At 42.8% G+C, this 24,452-nt stretch overlaps 1 protein-coding gene across 1 annotated transcript in view; it reads left to right on the top strand.

Annotated features, from left to right (window-relative positions):
• LOC128697402 (lysosomal phospholipase A and acyltransferase) overlaps positions 1 to 24,452 on the top strand; it is a 134,560-nt gene that overhangs the window by 48,202 nt on the left and 61,906 nt on the right. The window contains exon 5 of the mRNA XM_070093854.1: positions 21,866 to 22,097. Within this exon, the coding sequence (XP_069949955.1) occupies positions 21,866 to 22,097 (232 nt within the window). The remainder of the gene's footprint in view (positions 1 to 21,865; positions 22,098 to 24,452) is intronic.

The following is a 24,452-nucleotide window of genomic DNA, read 5'->3' as shown; positions in this document are numbered from 1 at the left end:
CTTTTTTGGGTTATCCTGGGTGGCAAATCCTCTGGGGTTAATTGTTTCTTGGTATTCTCAATAAGCCACAACAACAATGGTGCTACAGCAGCAGCAGCAGCAGCAGCAGACGATGCTACAGCAGCAGCAGACGGTACTACAGCAGCAGCAGACTGTACTACAGCAGCAGCAGCAGCAGCAGCTGATGGTGGTACAACAGCAGCAGCAGCTGACAGTGCTACAGCAGCAGCAGACGATGCTACAGCAGCAGCAGACGGTACTACAGCAGCAGTAGACGGTACTACAGCAGCAGTAGACGGTACTACAGCAGCAGCAGCTGACGGTGGTACAACAGCAGCAGCAGCTGACAGTGCTACAGCAGCAGCAGCAGATGGTACTACAGCAGCAGCAGCAGCTGACGGTGGTACAACAGCAGCAGCAGCTGACTGCTACAGCAGCAGCAGATGATGCTACAGCAGCAGCAGCAGACGGTACTACAGCAGCAGCAGCAGCTGACGGTGGTACAGCAGCAGCAGCAGCAGCTGATGGTGCTACAGCAGCAGCTGACAGTGCAGCAGCAGCAGCAGCTGACAGTGGTACAGCAGCAGCAGCAGCTGTACCACCAATAGTAGCGATGGTTGATTGGGGTTTATTATACAACCTGGCCAGCTCGGAGACATGCACTCCACTTTCATACTTATCAATGATCTTTTTCTTCATCTCTATAGTAATTCTCACCCTTATTGCTGTAGGGTTGGCACTAGAAGCTTTCTTGGGGCCCATGGTCACTTATTTTGCAGATAAAATCACCAAAAACACTGTAATAATACGAGATGTCCCGATTGTATGCTTGGATGTTACCGCGGAGGCTGGCTGGTAAACAATGCCACTGGCGGAACATGTGAGCATGGCTCAGGCCGCACATAGATGCGTCTCAGACGAACAGCGTTGAGCGGGTTTTTTAGCAGTATGCGAGGCAAAATCTTGGCGATAAAATGTAGCGGTATGCGGATTTAACGTTATGTAAGGCCAACGGTATGCAGGGGTCCACTGTACCTTATTGCATACTGATATAAAAGTTAGGTATCTCATGTGATTAATTAGATTTATAATAATGAGGTACAGTGGAACCTTAGTTTTCATCTTTAATTCGTTCCAGAGAGTCTGATGAAAACTGAAGCAATATTTCCCACAAGAAATAATGTAAATCCAGTTAATCCATTCCAGACACCCAAAAATAGTAACAAAAAATACATTTTATAGAGAATAACTATAGTTGTACATACAGAAAACGATCAGAAATAAATAAAAAGCACTAATGAAATGGATAAATGAATATTTAACCCTTTGACTGTCGCGGCTGTATATACACGTTTACGAGGCACCGTATTTGACGTATACAGGTCTCCCTCAACATTCACGTTTTCAGCTTTCGCGGGCTTCACACATTCGCGAATTCCCAGCCACCAAATTCCCAGCCGCCAAATCATATTCAAGTTTCCTGCCACCTGCGAGTCCCTACTACCCTCCCTCCGACCCCCGCAACTGGCAGCCAGCCCTCCCACCACTCAGTGTGGTGAGTGTTTTGTTTGTTCATTATTTGCTATTAAACTACAGTATAAATAATGTAAACCCATTCATGACTGCATATTGGAATGGCTATTCGGACAGGTATTAGACGGTGACATGTGTTTACTCTTGAACCCAGCAAAGAATCAAACATTTCTGCTACTGCTAATAATAACAATAGTAATAATAATAATAATAATAAATACGATATAATTGAAGAAGGAAGTTGTACAAAAATATGAGGGAGTGGTTGACACATCGTCAGTGTGGCTTTGTTTATGCTGGAGTGAGTGTTAGTCTCCCTGCTCTTTCAAACATTTCACAATAATTCATTGTGTTTGGTGCTTGTAGATTGAGTGCGACTGGAGTGGTAGAGGCAGCTGTTGAGGCAGCTGTTGAGGCAGCGATTGAGGCAGTGGTTGAGGCAGCGATTGAGGCAGTTGGTGAGGCAGCTGTTGAGGCAGCAATTGAGGCAGTGGTTGAGGCAGCTGTTGATGCAGTGGGTGAGGCAGCGGGTGAGGCAGCGGGTGAGGCAGCTGTTGAGGCAGCTGTTGAGGCAGTGGTTGAGGCAGCGATTGAGGCAGTGGTTGAGGCAGCTGTTGAGGCAGTGAGTGAGGCAGCTGTTGAGGCAGCGATTGAGGCAGTTGGTGAGGCAGCTATTGAGGCAGTGGTTGAGGCAGCTGTTGATGCAGTGGGTGAGGCAGCGGGTGAGGCAGCTGTTGAGGCAGCGATTGAGGCAGTGGTTGAGGCAGCGATTGAGGCAGTGGTTGAGGCAGCTGTTGAGGCAGTGAGTGAGGCAGCTGTTGAGGCAGCGATTGAGGCAGCGATTGAGGCAGTGGGTGAGGCAGCTGTTGAAGCGATTGAGGCAGTGGTTGAGGCAGCTGTTGAGGCAGTGGGTGAGGCAGCTGTTGAGGCAGCGATTGAGGCAGTGGGTGAGGCAGCTGTTGAGGAAGCGATTGAGGCAGTGGTTGAGGCAGCTGTTGAGGCAGCGATTGAGGCAGTGGGTGAGGCAGCTGTTGAGGAAGCGATTGAGGCAGTGGTATTTAATAACATACATGTTATTAATAATAATAATACATGTTATTAATAATATGTACTATTATTATTTATAACATATATGTTATTAAATACCACTGCCTCAACCGCTGAATTATTGTGAAATGTTTGGAAGACCAGGGAGACTAACGCTCACTCCAGCATAAACAAAGCCACACTGATGATGTGTCAACCACTCCCTCGTATTTTTGTACAATTTCCTTCTTCAATTATATCGTATTATTATTATTATTATTATTATTATTATTATTATTATTATTATTATTATTATTATTGTTATTATTATTGTTATTGTTATTGTTATTATTGTTATTGTTATTATTAGCAGTAGCAGAAATGTTTGATTCTTTGCTGTGTTCAAGAGTAAACACATGATGTCACCGTCTAATACCTGTCCGAATAGCCATTCCAATATGCAGTCATGAATGGGTTTACATTATTTATACTGTAGTTTAATAGCAAATAATGAACAAACAAAACACTCACCACTGAGTGGTGGGAGGGCTGGCTGCCAGTTGCGGGGGTCGGAGGGAGGGTAGTAGGGACTCGCAGTGGTTGGGGAAGTGGTGGAGGCAGTGGTGGAGTCTGTGGTATTTAATAACATACATGTTATTAAAGCATAACATGTATATATGTAGTACAATTTATGACGTTTTCATGTATTTTATGATTGTTCATGGTTCAATAAGTTAAGGAAGCAGTATTGTATTTCCCTACAATATATTGGGGCACCAAACATTCACGGTTTTTCAACATTCGCGAGGCTCTTGATCCCCTAACCCTCGCGAATGTTGAGGGAGACCTGTATATACTCATAAATTCTAGCGGCTTCAAATCAGGCAGGAGAAAGCTGGTAGGCCCACATGTGAGAGAATGGGTCTGTGTGGTCAGTGTGCACCATATAAAAAAAATCCTGGAGCACGCAGTGCATAATGAGAAAAAAAAAACTGACCGTTTTTTTTAATTAAAATGCCGACTTTGTGGTCTATTTTCTTATAGTATTTGTGGTTGTATTCTCGTTTTCTTGGTCTCATTTAATAGAATGGAAACTATATTATAGAAATAGAGGTGATTTTGATTAATTTTACTATAAAAAGAACCTGGAAATTTAGCACAAAATATGGGAAATGTTTGATTTTTGCCAATGTTCAAAAGTAAACAAATGATGTCATTGTCCAATAAATGTCCAAATAGTCATTCTAATACGCAGTCATGAATGGGTTGATGTAATTTTTACAATTATTACAGTATTGCAGTGGTCTGCATAACAGTAAATCTTCTATTTTTTGTTTGAATAAAATTTCAAAATAAAAAGCAAGAGTAATATCACATGGAGACATGACTGATGAACAAAGAAAATGTTATTTTAGAGCCAGGAATGTCTGCATTGTTCATTCTGGTCCTTATTTTGAAATTGTCATATTTTTTAATTTTCGTGAAATTGGCCAAATTGCAAATTTCTGACCATGTTATTGGGTAGTTGAAATCAGTAAGTGGGCAGTTTCTTGTACTCAATCGATGGAAAAAATGGAGTTCTGAAGAAATAGCTATGAGTTTGGTTGACTGGAATAATGGAATTAGCCAAAAATAGGGCTCAAAGTGGGCAAAATCGCCGATTTGTAAATATCGCCAAGGTCGCTAACTTTGCGACAGCATAATTCCGTCAGTTTTCCATCAAATTTCGTTTTTTTTTTTTGGTGTCTTTACAATTGGGAAAAGATTCTCTATCATTTCATAAGAAAAAATATTTTTTTTTTTTTTTTTCAAATTTTGCGACACCAGGAGACACCTCAGGATTGGGGGTTGCGACAGTCAAAGGGTTAAATAACTTTTACCTTTATTGAAGACTCTTGTTGGTGTATGGTAGAGGCGAGGGGGGGGGAGGGAGGAGATGTCATCTCTGCCACCATCACTACCACTACCACCATTGAATTCTATCATATTTCTCGCCTTCTTTATCAAAGGGCTGGCACTCAGAACTTTCTTTGGCCCCGTGGTGGCTTATTTAGCAGTCACACTCGATAAAAAGCACAAAAAAATGATGGATTGTTACGAAATATTTTGTATGAATGCGCAGGGTAAAGTTCACTCGACGAGAAACAAAGCCAGACTGACTCAGAATGTGTACATGGAATGCTTTTTTGTGGGTGTCGGCAGACAGACACATTCAGTACAGCAGACGAAAACCAAGGTGATGAACGAGAACTGGGACAATATTTTGACGAAAAAAGTCTTCGAAAACTTAATTCGACAAAAACCAGGGCAAACGAAAACCGAGGTTCCACTGTAGTACAAAATATATAACAATATTACAATTAGTAAATTTGGTAATGGGAATGGTTAAGTCTTGGCATGATACACTATATCTATTAAAGCTCCTATATTGGGAGAGTATCTTAGGCAAACTTAGGGCTAACATAAGATTTATTAGGCAATAGCTATATTAGGAATTTTATGTTTAGTCATTTGGGTGGGTGTAAGTGTAAATTAAGGGGAATTATGAGAGTACGTAAATCCATTTTGTTTTGGATGTGTGCATGATGCAAAAAAAGAGAATATGTAGGTGGTTTTCATATAGTTAACTGATGATGGTGTGTGTTAGGGATATAAAATGTTTTTTACTGGTAGTTTTGAAAATGGTAGTTGAGTCTGCAGTTCTCAAGTTTTCAGGCAGGGAGTTTCAGATTTTAGGCCCTTTCATGTACATCAAATTTTTGGGGTGAAAGTGAGAGGGTGGGGTGAATGTGAGAGGGTGTGGTGAATGTGTGAGGGTGGAGGGAATGTGAGAGGGTGGGTGTATGTGAGGTGTGTTGTGGTGTGTGGAGACATTGAAGGAAGGGTACTTTGAACATCACTCGTGACCTTCCAGACACACGTTCACCTCCCTGCATTACCAACAGCATCCCTCCACCAGACCTCCCTGCCAACCAACCACTAGCACAAGTGTTTCTGGTTGGGTGGCAGGGAAGTTGAACTTGCTATATACGTTGTGTTACACAACGTATATAATAAGTCTACAGTCTATAAAAGGGAGTGAGGTCTTTATACATGCATGAAATAATGATTTCAAGTTGGAAATATTTAGATTTAGAAAGGATATAGAAAATCACTGGTTTAGAAGTAGAGTTGTGGATGAGTAGAACAAACTCGAGTAACATTATTGAAGCTGAAACGTTGTGTTGTTTTAAAAATAGGTTAGACAAATACAGTGGACCCTCGGCTAACGAAAGCATCGTCTAACGATAAATCCGCCCAACGAAGTGTGTGAGCATAAAAATTTTGGCCCGGCCACTGATGAAGAACTTGACCAACGTGACTCGTCTCGAACCTGTCCATCCAGCCTCAGCTGCCCTGCCGTTATTGCTTACAAGCCAGGGTGGCCAGTTCCATGCATACATTCAATACATTTTGTATTATTCCATTGTTTTTAGTGCTTGTAACTGCTAAATAAGCCACCATGGGCCCAAAGAAAGCTTCTAGTGCCAACTTTGTGGTAAAAAGGGTGAGAAATACTATCGAAATACAGTGGACCTTCACCTAACGATATTAATCCGTTCCTGAGAGCTCGACGTTAGGCGAAATTATCGTTAGGCGAATTAATTTTCCCCATAAGAAATAATGGAAATCAAATTAATCCGTGTAAGACACCCCAAAGTATGAAAAAAAAAAATTTTACCACATGAAATATTAATTTTAATACAAACTGAAGAAGAGATGTACAATACATGACACTTACCTTTATTGAAGATCTGGTGATGACTGATGGGATGGGAGGAGGGGAGAGTGTGGATGGTCTTAGTGTTTAGAAGGGGAATCCCCTTCCATTAGGACTTGGTGTCAAGTCCTTTTCCGGGGTTACTTCCCTTCTTCTTTTAATGCCAGTAGGACCAGCTTGAGAGTCACTGGACCTCTGTCGCACAATATATCTGTCCATAGAGGCCTGTACCTCTCGTTCCTTTATGACTTTCCTAAAGTGGTTCACAACATTGTTAGTGTAATAGTCACCAGCACGGCTTGCAATAGCTGTGTGAGGGTGATTTTCATCAAAAAAGGTTTGCACTTCAAGCCACATTGCACACATTTCCTTAATCTTTGAAGTAGGCAACTTCTTCAATTTCTCTCTCCCCTCCTCCGAAGCAGTTTCCTCAGGTCTGGCCTCTTGCTGTTGAAGATGATCTAGCAGCTCGTCAGTGGTTAGTTCATCATTGTCCTCCTCCACCAACTCTTCCACATCCTCCCCACTAACCTCACCAATATGAGCACTAGTTCCAGGCATTTTTTCCTGTTCACCTGGGTGTTAGTCAACTGTTGTGGGTCGCATCCTGGGGACAAGATTAAGGACCCCAATGGAAATAAGTTAGACAGTCCTCGATGATGCACTGACTTTCTTGGGTTATCCTGGGTGGCTAACTCTCTGGGGTTAATTGTTTCTCATTAATTGTTTCATGTTAAGCCATACCAACAACACACTCTCCACATCTTCGAGTAATACAGCTGATGGTGGTGCAACAACAGCTGACTGGTCCAGCAACAGCTGACGGTGGTGCAGCAGCAGCAGCTGACTGTGGTACGATAGTATTTCTCACCCTTTTTACCACAGGGTTGGCACTAGAAGCTTTCTTGGGGCCCATGGTCACTTATTTTGCAGGTGAAATCACTAAAAACGCTGTGATAATATGAAATGTTCCGATTGTATGCTTGGATGTGACCACAGAGGCTGGCTTGTAAACACTGCCACCCACGGAACAAGTGAGGCTGGCTCAGGCCGCACGTGGACGCGTCTCGGACGAATCGTGTTGAGCGAGTTTTTTAGCGCTAGACGAGGCAAAATTTTTGCGTTAAAATGTATTGCTAGGCGGATTTAACATTATGCAATGCCATCGTTAGGTGAGGGTCCACTGTACTATTGTACCACGGTCAGCTGTTGCTGCACCACCACCAGCTGCTGCTGTACCATGGTCAACAGCTGCTGCTGTACCACGGTCAACTGCTGCTGTACCATGGTCAACAGCTGCTGCTGTACCATAGTCAGCTGCTGCTGTACCACGGTCAACTGCTGCTGTACCATGGTCAACAGCTGCTGCTGTACCATAGTCAGCTGCTGCTGTACCACAGTCAGCTGCTGCTGTACCACAGTCAGCTGCTGCTGTACCACAGTCAGCTGCTGCTGTACCACGTCAGCTGCTGCTGTACCACGGTCAACTGCTGCTGTACCATGGTCAACAGCTGCTGCTGTACCATAGTCAGCTGCTGCTGTACCACAGTCAGCTGCTGCTGTACCACAGTCAGCTGCTGCTGTACCACAGTCAGCTGCTGCTGTACCACGTCAGCTGCTGCTGTACCACGGTCAGCTGCTGCTGTACCACGGTCAGCTGCTGCTGTACCATGGTCAGCTGCTGCTGTACCACGGTCAGCTGCTGCTGTACTACGGTCAGCTGCTGCTGTACTACGGTCAGCTGCTGCTGTACCACGGTCAGCTGCTGCTGTACCACGGTCAGCTGCTGCTGTACCACGGTCAGCTGCTGCTGTACCACGGTCAGCTGCTGCTGTACCACGGTCAGCTGCTGCTGTACCACGGTCAGCTGCTGCTGTACCACGGTCAGCTGCTGCTGTACCACGGTCAGCTGCTGCTGTACCACGGTCAGCTGCTGCTGTACCACGGTCAGCTGCTGCTGTACCACGGTCAGCTGCTGCTGTACCACGGTCAGCTGCTGCTGTACCACGGTCAGCTGCTGCTGCACCACTCTCAACTGTACTACTCGAAGATGTGGAGAGACTGCTGTTGGTGTGGCTTAACGAGAAACAATTAATCCCAGAGGGTTAGCCACCCAGGATAACCCAAGAAAGTCAGTGAGTCATTGAGGACTGTTTAACTTATTTCCATTGGAGTCCTTAATCTTGTCCCCCAGGATGCAACCCACACCAGTTGACTAACACCCAGGTGAACAGGAAAAAATGCCTGGAACTAGTCCTCATATTGGTGAATTTAAGGCCAGCAAAGGTTGGTTTGAGAGATTTAAGAATCATAGTGACATAGACAGTGTGATAAGGCCTGTTCTGGAAGAAAATGCCAAACAGGACCTACATTACTCAGGAGGAAAAGGCACTCCCAGGACACAAGCCTTTGAAAGACAGACTAACTTTCTTGTTTTGTTGTAATGCTAGTGAGGATTGCAAAGTGAAGCCTTTACTCATGTATCACTCTGAAAATCCCAGAGTGTTCAAGAAAAAGTCTCATCAGTTCTCTTCAATAAAGGTAAGTGTCATTTTAACATTTATTTATATAGTTATTGTGCATGTCTCATTGTTTTCTTTGTAGGGAAATGTATATTTCATGAAAAAAAAAATTTAATACTTTTGGCAGTCTGGAAGGGATTAATTGGATTTCCATTATTTCTTATGGGGAAAATTAATTCGGCTAACGATAATTTCGTCTAACTATGAGCTCTCTGGAACGGATTAATATCATTTGCCGAGGGTCCACTGTACATGAGTGGGTGTGGATTGCTGACAGTTTGACCTGACTGAATTGGACCAGTAGGTGAATTGGACCTGTCTAGCATAGGCCAGTAGGCCTGCTGCAGTGCTCTTCTTTCTTATGTTCTTAGTGAGGGAGTGAAAAGGCGAGGGAGGCAGCGAGGTGATGAATCAGCAAGGGAGGCAGGAGGACGGTGAGAGGAGCAATGAATGAGGAAGACAGGAGAGTTGTGAATCAGTGTGTGAGCTGGAGGAGATAAGGAGGTAGGCAAGAAAAGCACAAGGGAGGTAGTGAAGCAGTGAAGAGTGAATCAGTGAGGGAGGTACCAAGGCAGGGAATCGGCGAGGGAGGTGCCAAGGCAGGGAATCGGCGAGGGAGGTGCCAAGGCAGGGAATCGGCGAGGGAGGTGCCAAGGCAGGGAATCGGCGAGGGAGGTGCCACGGCAGGGAATCGGCGAGGGAGGTGCCACGGCAGGGAATCGGCGAGGGAGGTGCCACGGCAGGGAATCGGCGAGGGAGGTGCCACGGCAGGGAATCGGCGAGGGAGGTGCCACGGCAGGGAATCGGCGAGGGAGGTGCCACGGCAGGGAATCGGCGAGGGAGGTGCCACGGCAGGGAATCGGCGAGGGAGGTGCCACGGCAGGGAATCGGCGAGGGAGGTGCCACGGCAGGGAATCGGCGAGGGAGGTGCCACGGCAGGGAATCGGCGAGGGAGGTGCCACGGCAGGGAATCGGCGAGGGAGGTGCCACGGCAGGGAATCGGCGAGGGAGGTGCCACGGCAGGGAATCGGCGAGGGAGGTGCCACGGCAGGGAATCGGCGAGGGAGGTGCCACGGCAGGGAATCGGCGAGGGAGGTGCCACGGCAGGGAATCGGCGAGGGAGGTGCCACGGCAGGGAATCGGCGAGGGAGGTGCCACGGCAGGGAATATGCGAGGGGGGTGCCAAGGCAGTGAATCGGCGAGGCAGGGTTGTAGCAGGGGTCCATGGTCACAGCTGCTTTGACGTGCTCACTTCATCTCAGCTTGCCCTCGCTCTACAGAGTGTAACATTCTGGAGCTGGTGATAGGAGTGGGGGGTCACACAGTCACCTAACCATTTCCACAGTGAGTATTCATGTCAAGTGATGTACTGCTCACATCCCTGTGGCTGGGGCAACCCTATGGCAAGGGCACGATGAGCTGTCTTTGTGTAAACTTGAGTACAGTTTACAGTTCTATGGTGGTGGGCAGTCCTATGCAGGGCCAGCCTTAAGCCAATTGGACCGATTGTTCCCAGTTGGGCCCTCTGCCTGAGGGGGCCCCCGCACTAGAGTGTAATCTACTCTCGGCTTGTCAAGTACACACAACAACACGAAGTAAAAAAAAAATAGGTGCATCTGGAGAGAGGAGTTTTTTGAAGCTGAAACTGATCAAAACTGTCCAAACGTAGATCTATGTTTGCTCACGTAGCTCTCCAAACGTAGATCTGCATTTTTTATACATGCTTTCAAATGGGGAAAATGAAGGTTGGAGCACTACGCGCATAAACGTAGACCGACGTTTGGACAGTTTAAGGGTTAATATTTCTAATAAATCATTTCATTCACTAAAGCAAGTGGTATTGTGACTAGGTACTTTTCAGAGGTGATATACAAATTTTGTTTGTTACTTGTAGGCTTACATGTATGCATGCAATTTTATATTAAAATGTAGCTTACATCTGTTTGGTCTATTAACTTGCATGCATTTTTTAAACACAGTTTAATTGCTTTCATCTCCTAAGGCCGGCTCAGGCCCTATGACAAGGATATGGTGCCAGAATGACTCTGGAGATTCTCTGGAGGTGTGTTGCACACCTGAATCTGATCAAGCATGAGATCTGGAGTACAATATATGGTTGGAGAAGTGCCTTATATACTGTAGCCAGGCGAGTCGAAGCAGGAGGAAGGAGTCACAATGGAACCATCCAGTAGTGTACGTAGATCTTGTCCATAGGTTGGACAAATGTTGAATTCCTTGTATCAAGATCCCATGCTGTTGCAGTGTCTGACAGGTGTGAAAACTGGTTTGAAAAACTAACAAGTTGAAAAATGAGAGACTTGTGCATCATCAGATCTTGATACAAGGAATTCAACATTTGTCCAGCCTGTGGATTAAATCTACTTACACTAGTGGATGGTTCCATGGTGGCTGCTCCTCCTCCTCCTCCTCCTCCTCCTCCTCCTCCTCCTGCCTCAACTCGCCTGACTACAGTATGTAAGGCATTTCTTCTAGCACATGCTGTACTTTCTTCAGCATTAATAGACTGAATACATCGATTCCAGACTGATGGACTGATTACCTCAAACTTCTCAATTTCCAAAGTTCTTTGTATTGGCCTGATGCAGCCACTGTGTGGTGAAATATTTCCTTAGTGAAAATTCCAGAATGTTGCACGTGTCCTATTTTCAACTTGTCGGTTTTATAAACCAGTTTTCACAGTGAATCAGTGATGTATGCAGGGAGACAATGTGAGGTAGTGAGTCAATGGAGGCAGAGAAACAGTGAGGGATGAGAGGCAGGGAGGCACACAGCCATCAATCTATGCTCCTAGCCTCCTAAACTACCATCCATCCTCCCACAACCACTCCTTCCACCCACTAATGCAGGTCTGTCTTGTTGGTTTGGTAGCTATCCAACCGCCCTCCATTACCACCCCTTTCCTCGTTTCCTACCCCCTCCCTCATTTCCTACCCCCTCCCTCGTTTCCTACCCCCTCCCTCATTTCCTATCCCCCTCCCTTGTTTCCTAGCCCCCTCCCTTGTTTCCTACCCCCCTCCCTCATTTCCTTCCCCCCTCCCTCATTTCCTTCCCCCCTCCCTCGTTTCCTTCCCCCCTCCCTTTTTTCCTACCCTCTCCCTCCTTTCCTACCCCCCCCCCCTCCTTTACCACTCAAGCACTAAGAGAATGTAAATGTAGTATTTCTTTTCAAAGTAAATATATGCTGTAGAAGCTGCCAGCAGTCACCAGTTCACCAAACACACAAGTCAAATAATATCTTTATAAGCTATAAAAGTATATACATTAGGGCCCCGCTTTACAGCATTCCACTAATACAGACATTTCAGATTATGACCAAAACTTGCTGTATGGCTCCCCCCCCACCTGACTTTCATGGTCACTGCACACCACCTGGTTTGTTTACATTCTCTGTGAACACATCTCTCCATTATGTCTGGAAACTTTCCAAAATTTCAAGGGTTTTAAAGTTACTGCTCATTTTATATGTACTCTGATAATTATTCTTATGTGTACCTGTACCTAATAAACTTACACACTGTGCTAGCATGCAGGTACACATTAAAATCACTAAGGGTTCCCCTCTAGTCTTGTCACCATAGTAATAATACTAATACAGTGGTACCTCAGTATATGTCCTTAATCCATTCCAGGACCTTGGACTTGTACCAAACAGGATGTATACCAAACAAATTTTCCCATAAGAATTACATACAGGGAAAACAATTAATCCGTTCCCATGAAAAAAAATCCCATTGTTATTGGCATATTATGCTTTGATGGGGTTGTATAAAATAATCTAAACACTGCTTAATACTAAAATACATGCATAAATACAAAAGAATTAGATGAAATAAATGCAGATTTAACCTCGCTTTACTTTGCTGAAAAGAGTCGAGTGCTTACTAGGATAATGCTGAGAAGGGAGGAGGAGGAAATATTATTGTTTGGAAGGAGAGTCCCCTTCTCTTTTCTGTCTCTTTTTACCTATATGGACCTGGTTGAAGCTCACTGGGTTTGACTTTTACTAAAAATCTGTCCACAGAACTTTGCTTCTGCCTTTTCCTCAGGATGTTTCGAAAATGTGACATTGTCTGGTCATTCCAGACAGTGCTATTACGGCTTGTTTGGACTTTGTTGGGGTGGTACTTCACTGCAAAGTTTTTGACGTCCATCCATTTGGCAAAGATTTCCTTGATTAATGAAGTAGGGGCTTCCTCTATCTCCTCTTCCAAGCCTGAAGAGAGTGTATCCATCTTAGTCTTTTACTCATCCTTCTCAGGTTCCTGCAGCTCCTCAGTGGTCAGCTCTTCCCTGTGCCCCTCCACTAACTCCTCCACATCACCATCACTCGCATCCAGACCCATGGACCTGCCCAGAGAGACGGTATCCTCCACTATAGACACTGCCTCAAAGTCCCTTTCAGCTACTGCTTCTGGCCACAAATTCCTACAAGCAGAGTTCATTGTTCTGTATGAAACTTCCTGCCAGGCTGTCAGTGAGAGTTACACAATGGGCAATAGTAAAGTGATCTGTCCAAAAAAACTCTCAGGGTTAACTCTGTCAGAAGTCACTTCAAAGCACCTCTGGAATAGTGCTTTAGTGTAGAGTTTCTTGAAATTACTGATGACCTGCTGATCCATGGACTGAATGAGAGGAGTCATGTTAGGGGGGGGAAAGCTTTACAGTGATGAAGTCAAACTTCGGTAGCACATAGTCCTGCAAGCTTGGAGGGTGAGCTGGAGCATTGTCCATTATAAGGAGGGCCTTCAGAGGCAGGTTTTTCTCCTCTAAATAACTTTTTACACTTGGTCCAAACACAACATTAAACCATTCGCTGAAATATTATCTGGTTACCCAAGCCTTGCTGTTTGACCTCCACATCACAGGTAACCGAGTTTTCTGCACATTGTTTTTTAAAGGCCCTTGGGTTTTCAGAGTGGTAGATCAGTAGAGGCTGCAGTTTGCAGTCCCCACTTGCATTGGCACAGAACAAGAGAGTTAACCTATCTTTCATTGGCTTGTGTCCTGGTAATACCTTCTCTTGACCCATACAAGTTCTAGCACGCAAGTCGTATTCCAAACAAAGGTTGTATGCCAAGCAAAAATTTTCGCATCCAAACAGGACGTATACCAAGTTGGACTTATTCCAAAGCGGACATATATTGAGGTACCACTGTACGTGATAAAAATCACCCTTGGGCACATTAACCCTTAAACGGTTCAAATGTGTATATACGTTCTCTTGCGTAGCGCCCAAACCTATATAGTATACGTTTCCTTTGTCATTCATTCAACATTACCACAATAAGCCTGAGTCACCTAGACATGAGACAATGGGTGTGCACACTCATTTTGTGCCATTGAAAAAATTGGGGATGCCTGGGTACCATGTTCTCTTTTTTTTTCCTATTAAAAAACGATATTTTTTTCTCAAATTCGGGGCGCTACACGAGAGAACGTATATATATGTTTGGACCGTTTAAGGGTTAATTAAATGTCTTATTTTACATTAATATAGACGTTCTTATTAGTCCATCTGTGATATTTTCTTCAAAATTATATAAGAAACACATTACATGATACATACTCACAGTACAGTGGACCCCCGCTTTACGATCAGCTCCCAGTGCGACCAATTATGTAAGTGTATTTATGTAAGTGCGTTTGTACGTGTATGTTTGGGGGTCTGAAATGGACTAATCTAATTCACAATATTCCTTATGGGAACAAATTCGTCCAGTAATGGCACCTGAACATACTTCTGGAATGAAATAATATCGTAAGGCGGGGGTCCACTGTACAATAAATTTTGCATAAATATGAGGTGTGGTAGCCGGGCAAAGGGAAAAAAAATCTGACCAGTATTCGTACCTAAATGTACATATATTAGAGCTGATTTCTTCTGTTCTGTTTTTCAATATAGAGTACACTACTGTATAAGCATTTAAAAATATACCAGAAATGTTATAAATGATGCAAAGGTGACATTAAAACAATGTCAAAGATGGTTGACACAAACTCATTTTGCGGCAAAGTTGTTTAACGGTGTGGTCTCAGGAATGGAACCCCATCGTTAAGTGAGGAGAGGCTGTAGGCAACAAGGGAGGGAGTTTGGCCTGTATGTCAGTCTCTCATTTGCTCGGAACTACTAAACACCTCAGATGATGTAGTTGAAGTTTGGCAGTAAAGATCAAAAGCCAAAACCTTGTCATTGTGATTGTATACAAAATGGGCAGGAGACACAACATCCCCCCAGTGGAAAGCAGGTGCACCACAAGTGCACAGAGGCAGTACATTAAGCATCAGGGCCCATGACTGTTCAACTGGCTCCCAGCACAAATAAGAGGGATTACAAATAGACCCCTGGCTGTCTTCAAGAAGGTGCTGGACAGGTGCCTAAAGTCAGTAACAGATCAGCTGGGCTGTGGTTCGTACGTTTGTTTGCGTGCGGCCAACAGTAACAGCTTGGTCGATCAGGCTCTGATCCACCAGGAGGCCTGGTCACAGACCTGGACATGGAGGCATTGATCCCCAAAACCCTCTCCAGGTATACTTCAGGTATACAAAGTATAAATTTGGTGAACAATTTGCTGAGATAAACAATGTCACAGGTACCATCCGACTTACGACCGAGTTCAGTTCCGACAAACCGGTCGTAAATGGACGCAAGTCGAACCTTGCTACTGAATATCAACATCACACTTTTGTAATGATTTCATTTTTTTTTATTTTGGTATTTCACTTTTTACAGTGGTCCCTCATTTATCGTAATTAATCCGTTCCTGGAAGTGGGACTATTACCGAAATTTACGATTTTCGAATAAATTTTCCCCATAAGAAATAATGTAAATAAAATTAATCCGTTCCCGACACCCAGAAGTACTAAAACAAGAAATATTTTTACATGAAATATAGATGTAGTACATAAACAATGGGACATGATGAATGAAACAATAACAGCATAACACTTACCTTTATTGGTGATTCTTCTTAGCGTATGGAAGACTGGAGGAGGAGAGAGATTGGATTAGTTACTGTTTGGAAGGGGAATCCCCTTCCATCAACACCTCAGGTACCAAGTGCTTTTCTGGGGTTACTTCTCTTCTCTGTTTCTTAATGCCACTAGGACCACCTTGAGAGTCACTGGAGTCCTGTCTAGCAAAATAACTGTCCAGAGAGCTCTGTTTCTGGCATCACTTTAACACCTCCCTAAAATGGGCCAAGACTTTGTCACTGTACATGTTGCCAACATGGCTTGCAACAGCCTTGTCAGGGTGATGTTTCTCCATAAATCTTTCCATCTTACCCCACATTTCAAAAATCCCTTTAATTTCTGAAGAAGGCATCTTCTTCCATCTCTCTTCCTCCTCCTCTGCAGCAAGATTCTGAGCTACGATCTGTTGCTCTTCCTGCTGAAGCTCTTGCAGCTCCTCAGTGGTGAGCTCTTCATTGTGGTCTTCCAACTCTTCCACATCCTCCAATCTCACATCCAACCCCATGGAACTCTCCAGTGCCACAATGGATTTAACAACTGACATAGGCTCATCAGGGTCAGCCCCAAACCCTTCAAAATCCCTCTTGTGGACACAATCTGGCCACAATTTTCTCCAAGCAGAGTTCAAAGTCCTGGTAGTCACTCCCTCCCAAGCCTTACCTATAAGGCTTATGCAATGGAGGATGCTGAAGTGTTCTTTCCAAAAATCTTAGGGTCAAGTGAGTGTCAAAGGTCGCATTAAAGCACCTTTGAAACATTGCTTTGGTGTAGTTTTTTTTAAAGTTTGCAATGACCTGCTGGTCCATGGGCTGGAGGAGAGGAGTGGTATTCGGGGGCAAGAACTTTACTGTGATGAACCCAAACTCCTCCAAAATTAGGTCATCCAAGTTTGGAGGATGAGTAGGTGCATTGTCCATTACTAGGAGGCACTTGAGATCCAATTTCTTTTCCAGGAGGTAATTCTTCACACTAGGGCCAAACACTTCACTGAACCACTCGACAAAAATTTCCCTCATGACCCATGCCTTACTATTAGATTTCCAAAACACACACAATTTACTCTTCATAACATTGTTTTTCCTGAACACTCTGGGATTTTCAGAATGGTACACTAGTAATGGCTTCAATTTGAAATCCCCACTAGCATTAGCACAGAACATGAGCGTCAGCCTGTCTTTCATAGGCTTGTGTCCTGGCAGTGCCTTTTCTTCCTGAGTAATGTAGGTCCTCTTTGGCATTTTCTTCCACAAGAGGCCTGTTTTGTCACAATTGAACACTTGTTCAGGTTTCAGTCCTTCAGCCTCTATGTACTCCTTGAATTCATGCACATATTTTTCAGACGCTATTTGGTTCGAACTGGCAGTCTCGCCATGCCTTACCACACTGTGTATGCCACTACGGTTCTTAAATCTCTCAAACCAACCTTTGCTGGCCTTAAATTCACTCGCATCACCACTAGTTGCAGGCAGTTTCTTTACCAGATCGTCATGCAACTGCCTAGCCTTTTCACAAATAAGCGACGTCATAAGACTATCTCCTGCTAATTGTTTCTCGTTTATCCACACCAATAATAACTTCTCAACCTCTTCAAGTAGTGGTGATCTCATTTTTGTCAGCATATTTACCCCCTTTGCAACAACAGCATCCTTGATTTCCTTTTTCTTGGCCACGATGGAAGCTATGGTTGTATGGGGTTTGTTATACATCCTGGCCAGTTCGGCCATACGTATGCCACTTTCATATTGTTCAGTGATGTTTTTCTTTAATTCAATGGTATTTCTCGCCTTCTTTACCAAAGGCTTGGCACTAGGAGCTTTCTTTGGAGCCATGGTAGCTTATTTAGTAGTTGCAAGCACTAAAATGAATGGAATACAGTGGACCCCCGCTTAACGATCACCTCCCAATGCGACCAATTATTTAAGTGTATTTACGTAAGTGCATTTGTACGTGTATGTTTGGGGGAATGAAATGGACTAATCTACTTCACAATATTCCTTATGGGAACAGATTCGGTCAGTACTGACACCTGAACATACTTCTGAAATGAAAAAATATTGTTAACCGGGGGTCCACTGTATTATGAAATATTTCATATGAGTAATTGAGGGGATCGTCGCTCACTGGTAAACAATGCCACACTGGCTGGAAAGGGAGGCCGGGGCGGCTCAGAGTGTGAGTGCGCGTCCCGGACGAATGACTATTTGCGAGTCAATCTACGATTAGCGAGCCAATGTTTTGACGAAAATATCGTTACAATTTCCGAAAATTACGACTATCGAGCCCTACGAATATCGAGGGACCACTGTACTTTACTTTTTATGCTGTTAGTACTGTATTTTATACTGTAGTGTTTAGGATAAACACTGTGTACAGCACACACTTGTTTATTGCCCAGAAATTTGGCATTGAAAACACGGTCGTAAGTCGAGTGGCCGTATGTCGAGCAGGTCGTAAGTCGGATGGTAGGTGCATTTATAAGTCATTAATAAAAACTTTAATAAATCATTGCTAGCAGACAAAATTTGGAATCATTGGACTTTTCACATTTTGTCATTTAGGTGTCCGACCAAATATTTTGTCCATTAAATCCAAAATTCACTAAAAAGGGGGGCTGTTAAATCAAGGTTTTACTGTACAGCAATGATAATAATAGTTATATGTGTACGTGGACCCTCGGTTATCGGCCGTTCCAGATATTGGCCCACTTTTTTGGCCAAAATTCTATCCCGGTTATCGGCCGTATTGGACACATCTACCTACTGCTGTGCCATGTTAATGAGTCAATCTGGCTGTCTCTCTGGGTGAGTGAGGAAGCCTCCATGCATTCATCCAAACATTTTCCTATAATCCATTGTATTTTATGGTTATTGATTGAGTGCAACTGAGAAATAAGCAACCATGGGCCCAAAGAAAGTTCCTAGTAAAGTTCCTTTGGTAGAGAAAGTGAGAAACACACAAGAATTCAAGGCAGGTAGGCATAGAGGCAAGAAGTGTAGCAGGTATGCAGGGACTATAGCAGGCATGCAGGGACTATAGCAGACATGCAGGGAGTGTAGTAGGCATGCAGGGAGTGGACAGTTTTTTTGTGCGAAAGGGGTGCAGTGACTTGAGCTGGTCATAGTGGCAGTAAAAGACAAAGAAGGGAAGTAACCCCTCCTCACCTTCTTCCATATGCCAACAAGAGTCTTCAATAAAGGTATGTAATGTTCACTTATTAGTAGAATTTGTGCTTTATATTTCTTATTGTTTTGTGTATACAAAACTATAGTTAATCTTCAAAAATGTATTTTTTGTTAATATTTTTGGGTGTCTGGAATGAATTAATTGTATTTACATTAATTCTTATGGGAAATATTATTTCGGTTATTGGCCATTTCGGTTTTAGGCCGACCTTCTGGAATGGATTATGGCCGATAACCGAGGGTCCACTGTATATGTCTTTTAAACTCAATTATGACAACTGTTTTTTCAATGAGAAAGTCATTTAGTGGCAAAATGTTTGTGACACAACTCTTAAACCTTTCAGGGTCCGTCCCGTAGATCTACGGCTTTACGTTCAGGGTCCAAACCGTAGATCTATCTTTTGCTAACTAGTACCAACTACCTCATATATTTTTTTTTCTACTTTTTTTTATTATTTTGCTACCTTAACTTGCATATTTTATCTTGTCAATTTAAATCTAGTTATACTCTAATTCTTGTAAACAACTTATATAACACCTTAGTGCAATTACAATTGAGAGTCTTGTGCCTTTTTTATATCATTAGATTAAACTCAGTTGTACTATAGCTCATTCTAGCTCAGTACATAGTCAATACCAAATTCATTATATTAGACCATAGTGTAATTACTAGTGAGAGTCTGGTGCTATTTTTAATTTGTATTTTTATATTATTAGATTAAACCTAGTTGTACTATAGCTCATTCCAGCACAACACATAGACATCACCAACTCCATTATGTGTATTAGTGACTATACTCTACATGACCAAAATGCTATAGCTATACACTTGTCCAAACTTCCCACCACTACAGATATCAGTACTAAAACTCAACCCACAACTCAGGATATAAATAACCATAATTTAAACCTAGAAGATGATTGATCACGTTGACCCTGATCTAAACCTCCATAATCTGACACACAATCAAAACCTATTGGAAAGTAACTGCCTTTACTACACAGCATCACAAGCCAGCACTATCCTAAACAATGCTAAAAGTCTATCAGTACTTAACTACAACATTAGGTCCTTAAGCAAACACTATGATGACCTCCTGGCACTCCTTGAATCACTAAAGACACCCTTCTCCTGCATTATTCTTACTGAGACCTGGCTTAAGCAGGTAGTTGAAACAGTTGATTTGGTGATTTCTTGTGCTCAATCGATAGAATAGAAGTAATACTAGTGAAATAGCTAAGAATTTGGTCAACTGGAATGATGTAATTGGCCTAAAATGGGAGTAAAAGTCGGCAAAATCGCCGATTCGTAAATATCGCTGACACATCAAAATTCATGAGAGCATAATTTCGTCAATTTTCCATCAAATTTCGTACTTTTTGTTTTATTACCTTCAGAAAAAGATTCTCTACCATTTCATAAGAAAAAATAACAAATTTTTTTTTGGAAAATTCTTGGACACTGGGGCACCACTTCAGATTTTGGCCTTGGACCCTGAAGGGGTTAATGCAGTAATGTTCTGTTTGTCACACCAAAATTATAAAAGGATAAACTGGATGGTCAGGCTGGTTTCCTTATTTTTAAAATGGCTTTTGATAAAGTTTGATATAAAAGACTCTTTTTTTTTTTTTTTTTTTTTTTTTTTTTTTTTTTTTTTTTTTTTTTTTTTTTTTTTTTTTTTTTTTTTTTTTAGTACAAAAGGTAGGAGTACACTGTAGATTTACAATTAATGATTCTTTTAGTTAAAAAATTCAGGCTGTGGTAAGTAGGAAAAAGATGCCTTTGTGGGGTTATATCACAGGCACAGTCCAATAGATGTATTGCTTTCTAGAGATATATTACAGTTAATAAGATCATGCTTTTGTAATTTTTATATATGCAATCAGAGAAAGCCAATAATTTCAGAATAAAACGGTAAATTTTGTGTAATATTTCAGACAGAACTAAGCTAAAACTAAAATTCCTTAAGAGTGACAGTGTTGGAGTTGTATCATGAAGGGCGTTTTTAAAAATTTGGAGTATCAGTAAACATAACAGTGGTATTTTGAGAGTTAATTATAACTCAAGGTCATTGTAACACACAAGGGACCACTGTATTATTATAACTATTATTATAACTATTATTATAACTATTATTATAACTATTATTATAACTATTATTATAACTATTATTATAACTATTATTATAACTATTATTATAACTATTATTATAACTATTATTATAACTATTATTATAACTATTATTATAACTATTATTATAACTTTTATTATAACTATTTTAACATTATAAGACAAAAACTGTATTTTGCTCTGAAGGGAAGTTATTGAATGCTGGTACAGTAAGGAAATGCAGGACAAAATGCACTGGGTCAGTTTTATTCAGAAACAGTGGACATTGGTTGCAGAATTGTCTGTTATTGTTAGTCACACTAAAAAAATAGTCTCTATCCACTGTTCTTGTCATTACTCACCACCTGCTCACCAATGGCTTTACTGTAGTGGACTCTTCTTCTACAGAGTTAGACTTTTTCTCTCATTGGATTGGACATGATTGCCTTGCATTCTCCAGGTGTTTCATGATCCCTATGAGTCTAGAGCTTCCTCCAACTTACAATAATATTGATTAATATTAATGTAAATTGTAAAATAGAAAAAACATGTGGAATTTGTTGCTGCATAAAGGAATTTTTTCTTTGATCTGGCAAAATGAACATGGCTAATATAGAATAATATACAAAAATACTACAGGCATAACTTTTAGTTTATTAACTAAAAGTTATACCTGTAGTATTTTTAAGCATTGTTAAGATTACATTTTTTTTTTTTTAACATAACTGTTATTTCCAGGTTGATAATATGAGGTTAGTTTATGATAATGTGACTCGTACTACTACAAATTCTCCAGGAGTACAGACAAGAATACCAGGTTTTGGTAACTCTTCAACAGTCGAATGGTTAGATCCCAGTCAACGTTCACCAACAGGCTATTTCAAAGATATTGTCAATGCCATTTCGACACTCGGATATGAACGTGGCGTCACAGTCCGAGGAGCTCCTTTCGACTTCCGCAAAGCTCCAAGTAAGCTGTTGGTTCCACACTTTATCTTGTAAATTACTTTTATTTGTGCACTCATATTTATGAAAGAAACTGAGATCCTGGCACCATCAAGAAATATTCAGCAGGTAATACCCACATTTGTTTAAGAGGATACACAGTCCTATACTACAGCTTCTTGGACTATAGGATAAGATGGTAGTCACAGTTGGCACTTCTGAAAAAAGTATACAAAAGCAGTAGAGAATTTTTGTGTGGATAATGAGGCTCAGGTGTAATTGTTTTACATGATAGTAGAATTTCTGGTGTCTTTTCTGTCTTATAAACATGCAAGATTTCAGATACGTCTTGCAACTTCTACTTTCACTTAGGTCATGTTACACATACATGTACAAGCATATATATATACACACACACACACACCCTCTGGGTTTTCTATTTTCTTATTAGTTCTTGTTCTAGTTTATTTCCTCCTATCTCCATGGGGAAGTGGAACAGAATTCTTCCTCTATAAGCCATGTGTGTCATAAGAAGTGACTAAAACAATGGGAACAAGGGGCTAGTAATCCCTTCTCCTGTATAAATTACTAAATTTAGAGAGTGAGTGACTGAGTGAGTGACTGAGTGAGTGACTGAGTGAGTGACTGAGTGAGTGACTGAGTGACTGAGTGACTGAGTGAGTGACTGAGTGAGTGACTGAGTGAGTGACTGAGTGAGTGACTGAGTGAGTGACTGAGTGAGTGACTGAGTGAGTGACTGAGTGAGTGAGTGACTGAGTGAGTGACTGAGTGAGTGACTGAGTGAGTGACTGAGTGAGTGAGTGACTGACTGAGTGAGTGACTGACTGAGTGACTGACTGAGTGAGTGACTGACTGAGTGAGTGACTGACTGAGTGAGTGACTGACTGAGTGAGTGACTGACTGAGTGAGTGACTGACTGAGTGAGTGACTGACTGAGTGAGTGACTGACTGACTGACTGAGTGAGTGACTGAGTGAGTGAGTGACTGACTGAGTGAGTGAGTGACTGACTGAGTGAGTGACTGACTGACTGACTGAGTGACTGAGTGACTGACTGAGTGACTGAGTGACTGACTGAGTGAGTGACTGAGTGACTGACTGAGTGAGTGACTGACTGACTGACTGAGTGACTGACTGAGTGACTGACTGAGTGAGTGACTGACTGACTGACTGAGTGACTGACTGAGTGAGTGACTGAGTGACTGACTGACTGACTGAGTGACTGAGTGACTGACTGAGTGAGTGACTGAGTGACTGAGTGACTGACTGAGTGACTGAGTGACTGACTGAGTGAGTGACTGACTGAGTGAGTGACTGACTGAGTGAGTGACTGACTGAGTGAGTGACTGACTGAGTGAGTGACTGACTGAGTGACTGACTGAGTGACCGAGTGACTGACTGACTGACTGAGTGACTGACTGACTGACTGAGTGACTGAGTGACTGAGTGAGTGACTGACTGAGTGAGTGACTGACTGAGTGAGTGAGTGACTGACTGAGTGAGTGACTGACTGAGTGAGTGACTGACTGAGTGAGTGAGTGACTGACTGACTGACTGAGTGAGTGACTGACTGACTGAGTGACTGAGTGACTGAATGAGTGACTGACTGACTGACTGAGTGACTGAGTGACTGAGTGACTGACTGAGTGACTGAGTGACTGACTGAGTGACTGAGTGACTGACTGAGTGACTGAGTGACTGACTGAGTGAGTGACTGACTGAGTGAGTGACTGACTGACTGAGTGACTGACTGAGTGAGTGAGTGACTGACTGAGTGAGTGACTGACTGAGTGAGTGACTGACTGAGTGAGTGACTGACTGACTGAGTGACTGAGTGACTGAGTGACTGAGTGACTGAATGAGTGACTGACTGACTGACTGAGTGACTGAGTGAGTGAGTGACTGACTGAGTGACTGAGTGACTGACTGACTGAGTGAGTGACTGACTGAGTGACTGACTGAGTGAGTGAGTGACTGACTGAGTGAGTGACTGACTGACTGAGTGAGTGACTGACTGACTGACTGAGTGAGTGACTGACTGAGTGAGTGACTGAGTGAGTGACCGAGTGACTGACTGACTGACTGAGTGACTGACTGAGTGACTGACTGAGTGAGTGACTGACTGAGTGACTGACTGAGTGACTGACTGAGTGAGTGACTGACTGACTGAGTGACTGAGTGACTGACTGAGTGAGTGACTGACTGAGTGAGTGACTGAGTGACTGACTGACTGAGTGACTGAGTGACTGACTGACTGAGTGAGTGACTGACTGAGTGAGTGACTGACTGAGTGACTGACTGACTGAGTGAGTGACTGACTGACTGAGTGCCTGGATATGCAGCTTATAACCTAAGGTCAAC

The sequence above is a fragment of the Cherax quadricarinatus genome, chromosome 44 (genome assembly GCF_038502225.1).
Source record: "Cherax quadricarinatus isolate ZL_2023a chromosome 44, ASM3850222v1, whole genome shotgun sequence".
Classification (NCBI taxonomy): domain Eukaryota; kingdom Metazoa; phylum Arthropoda; class Malacostraca; order Decapoda; family Parastacidae; genus Cherax; species Cherax quadricarinatus.
This window is presented reverse-complemented; position numbering and strand designations above follow the sequence as displayed.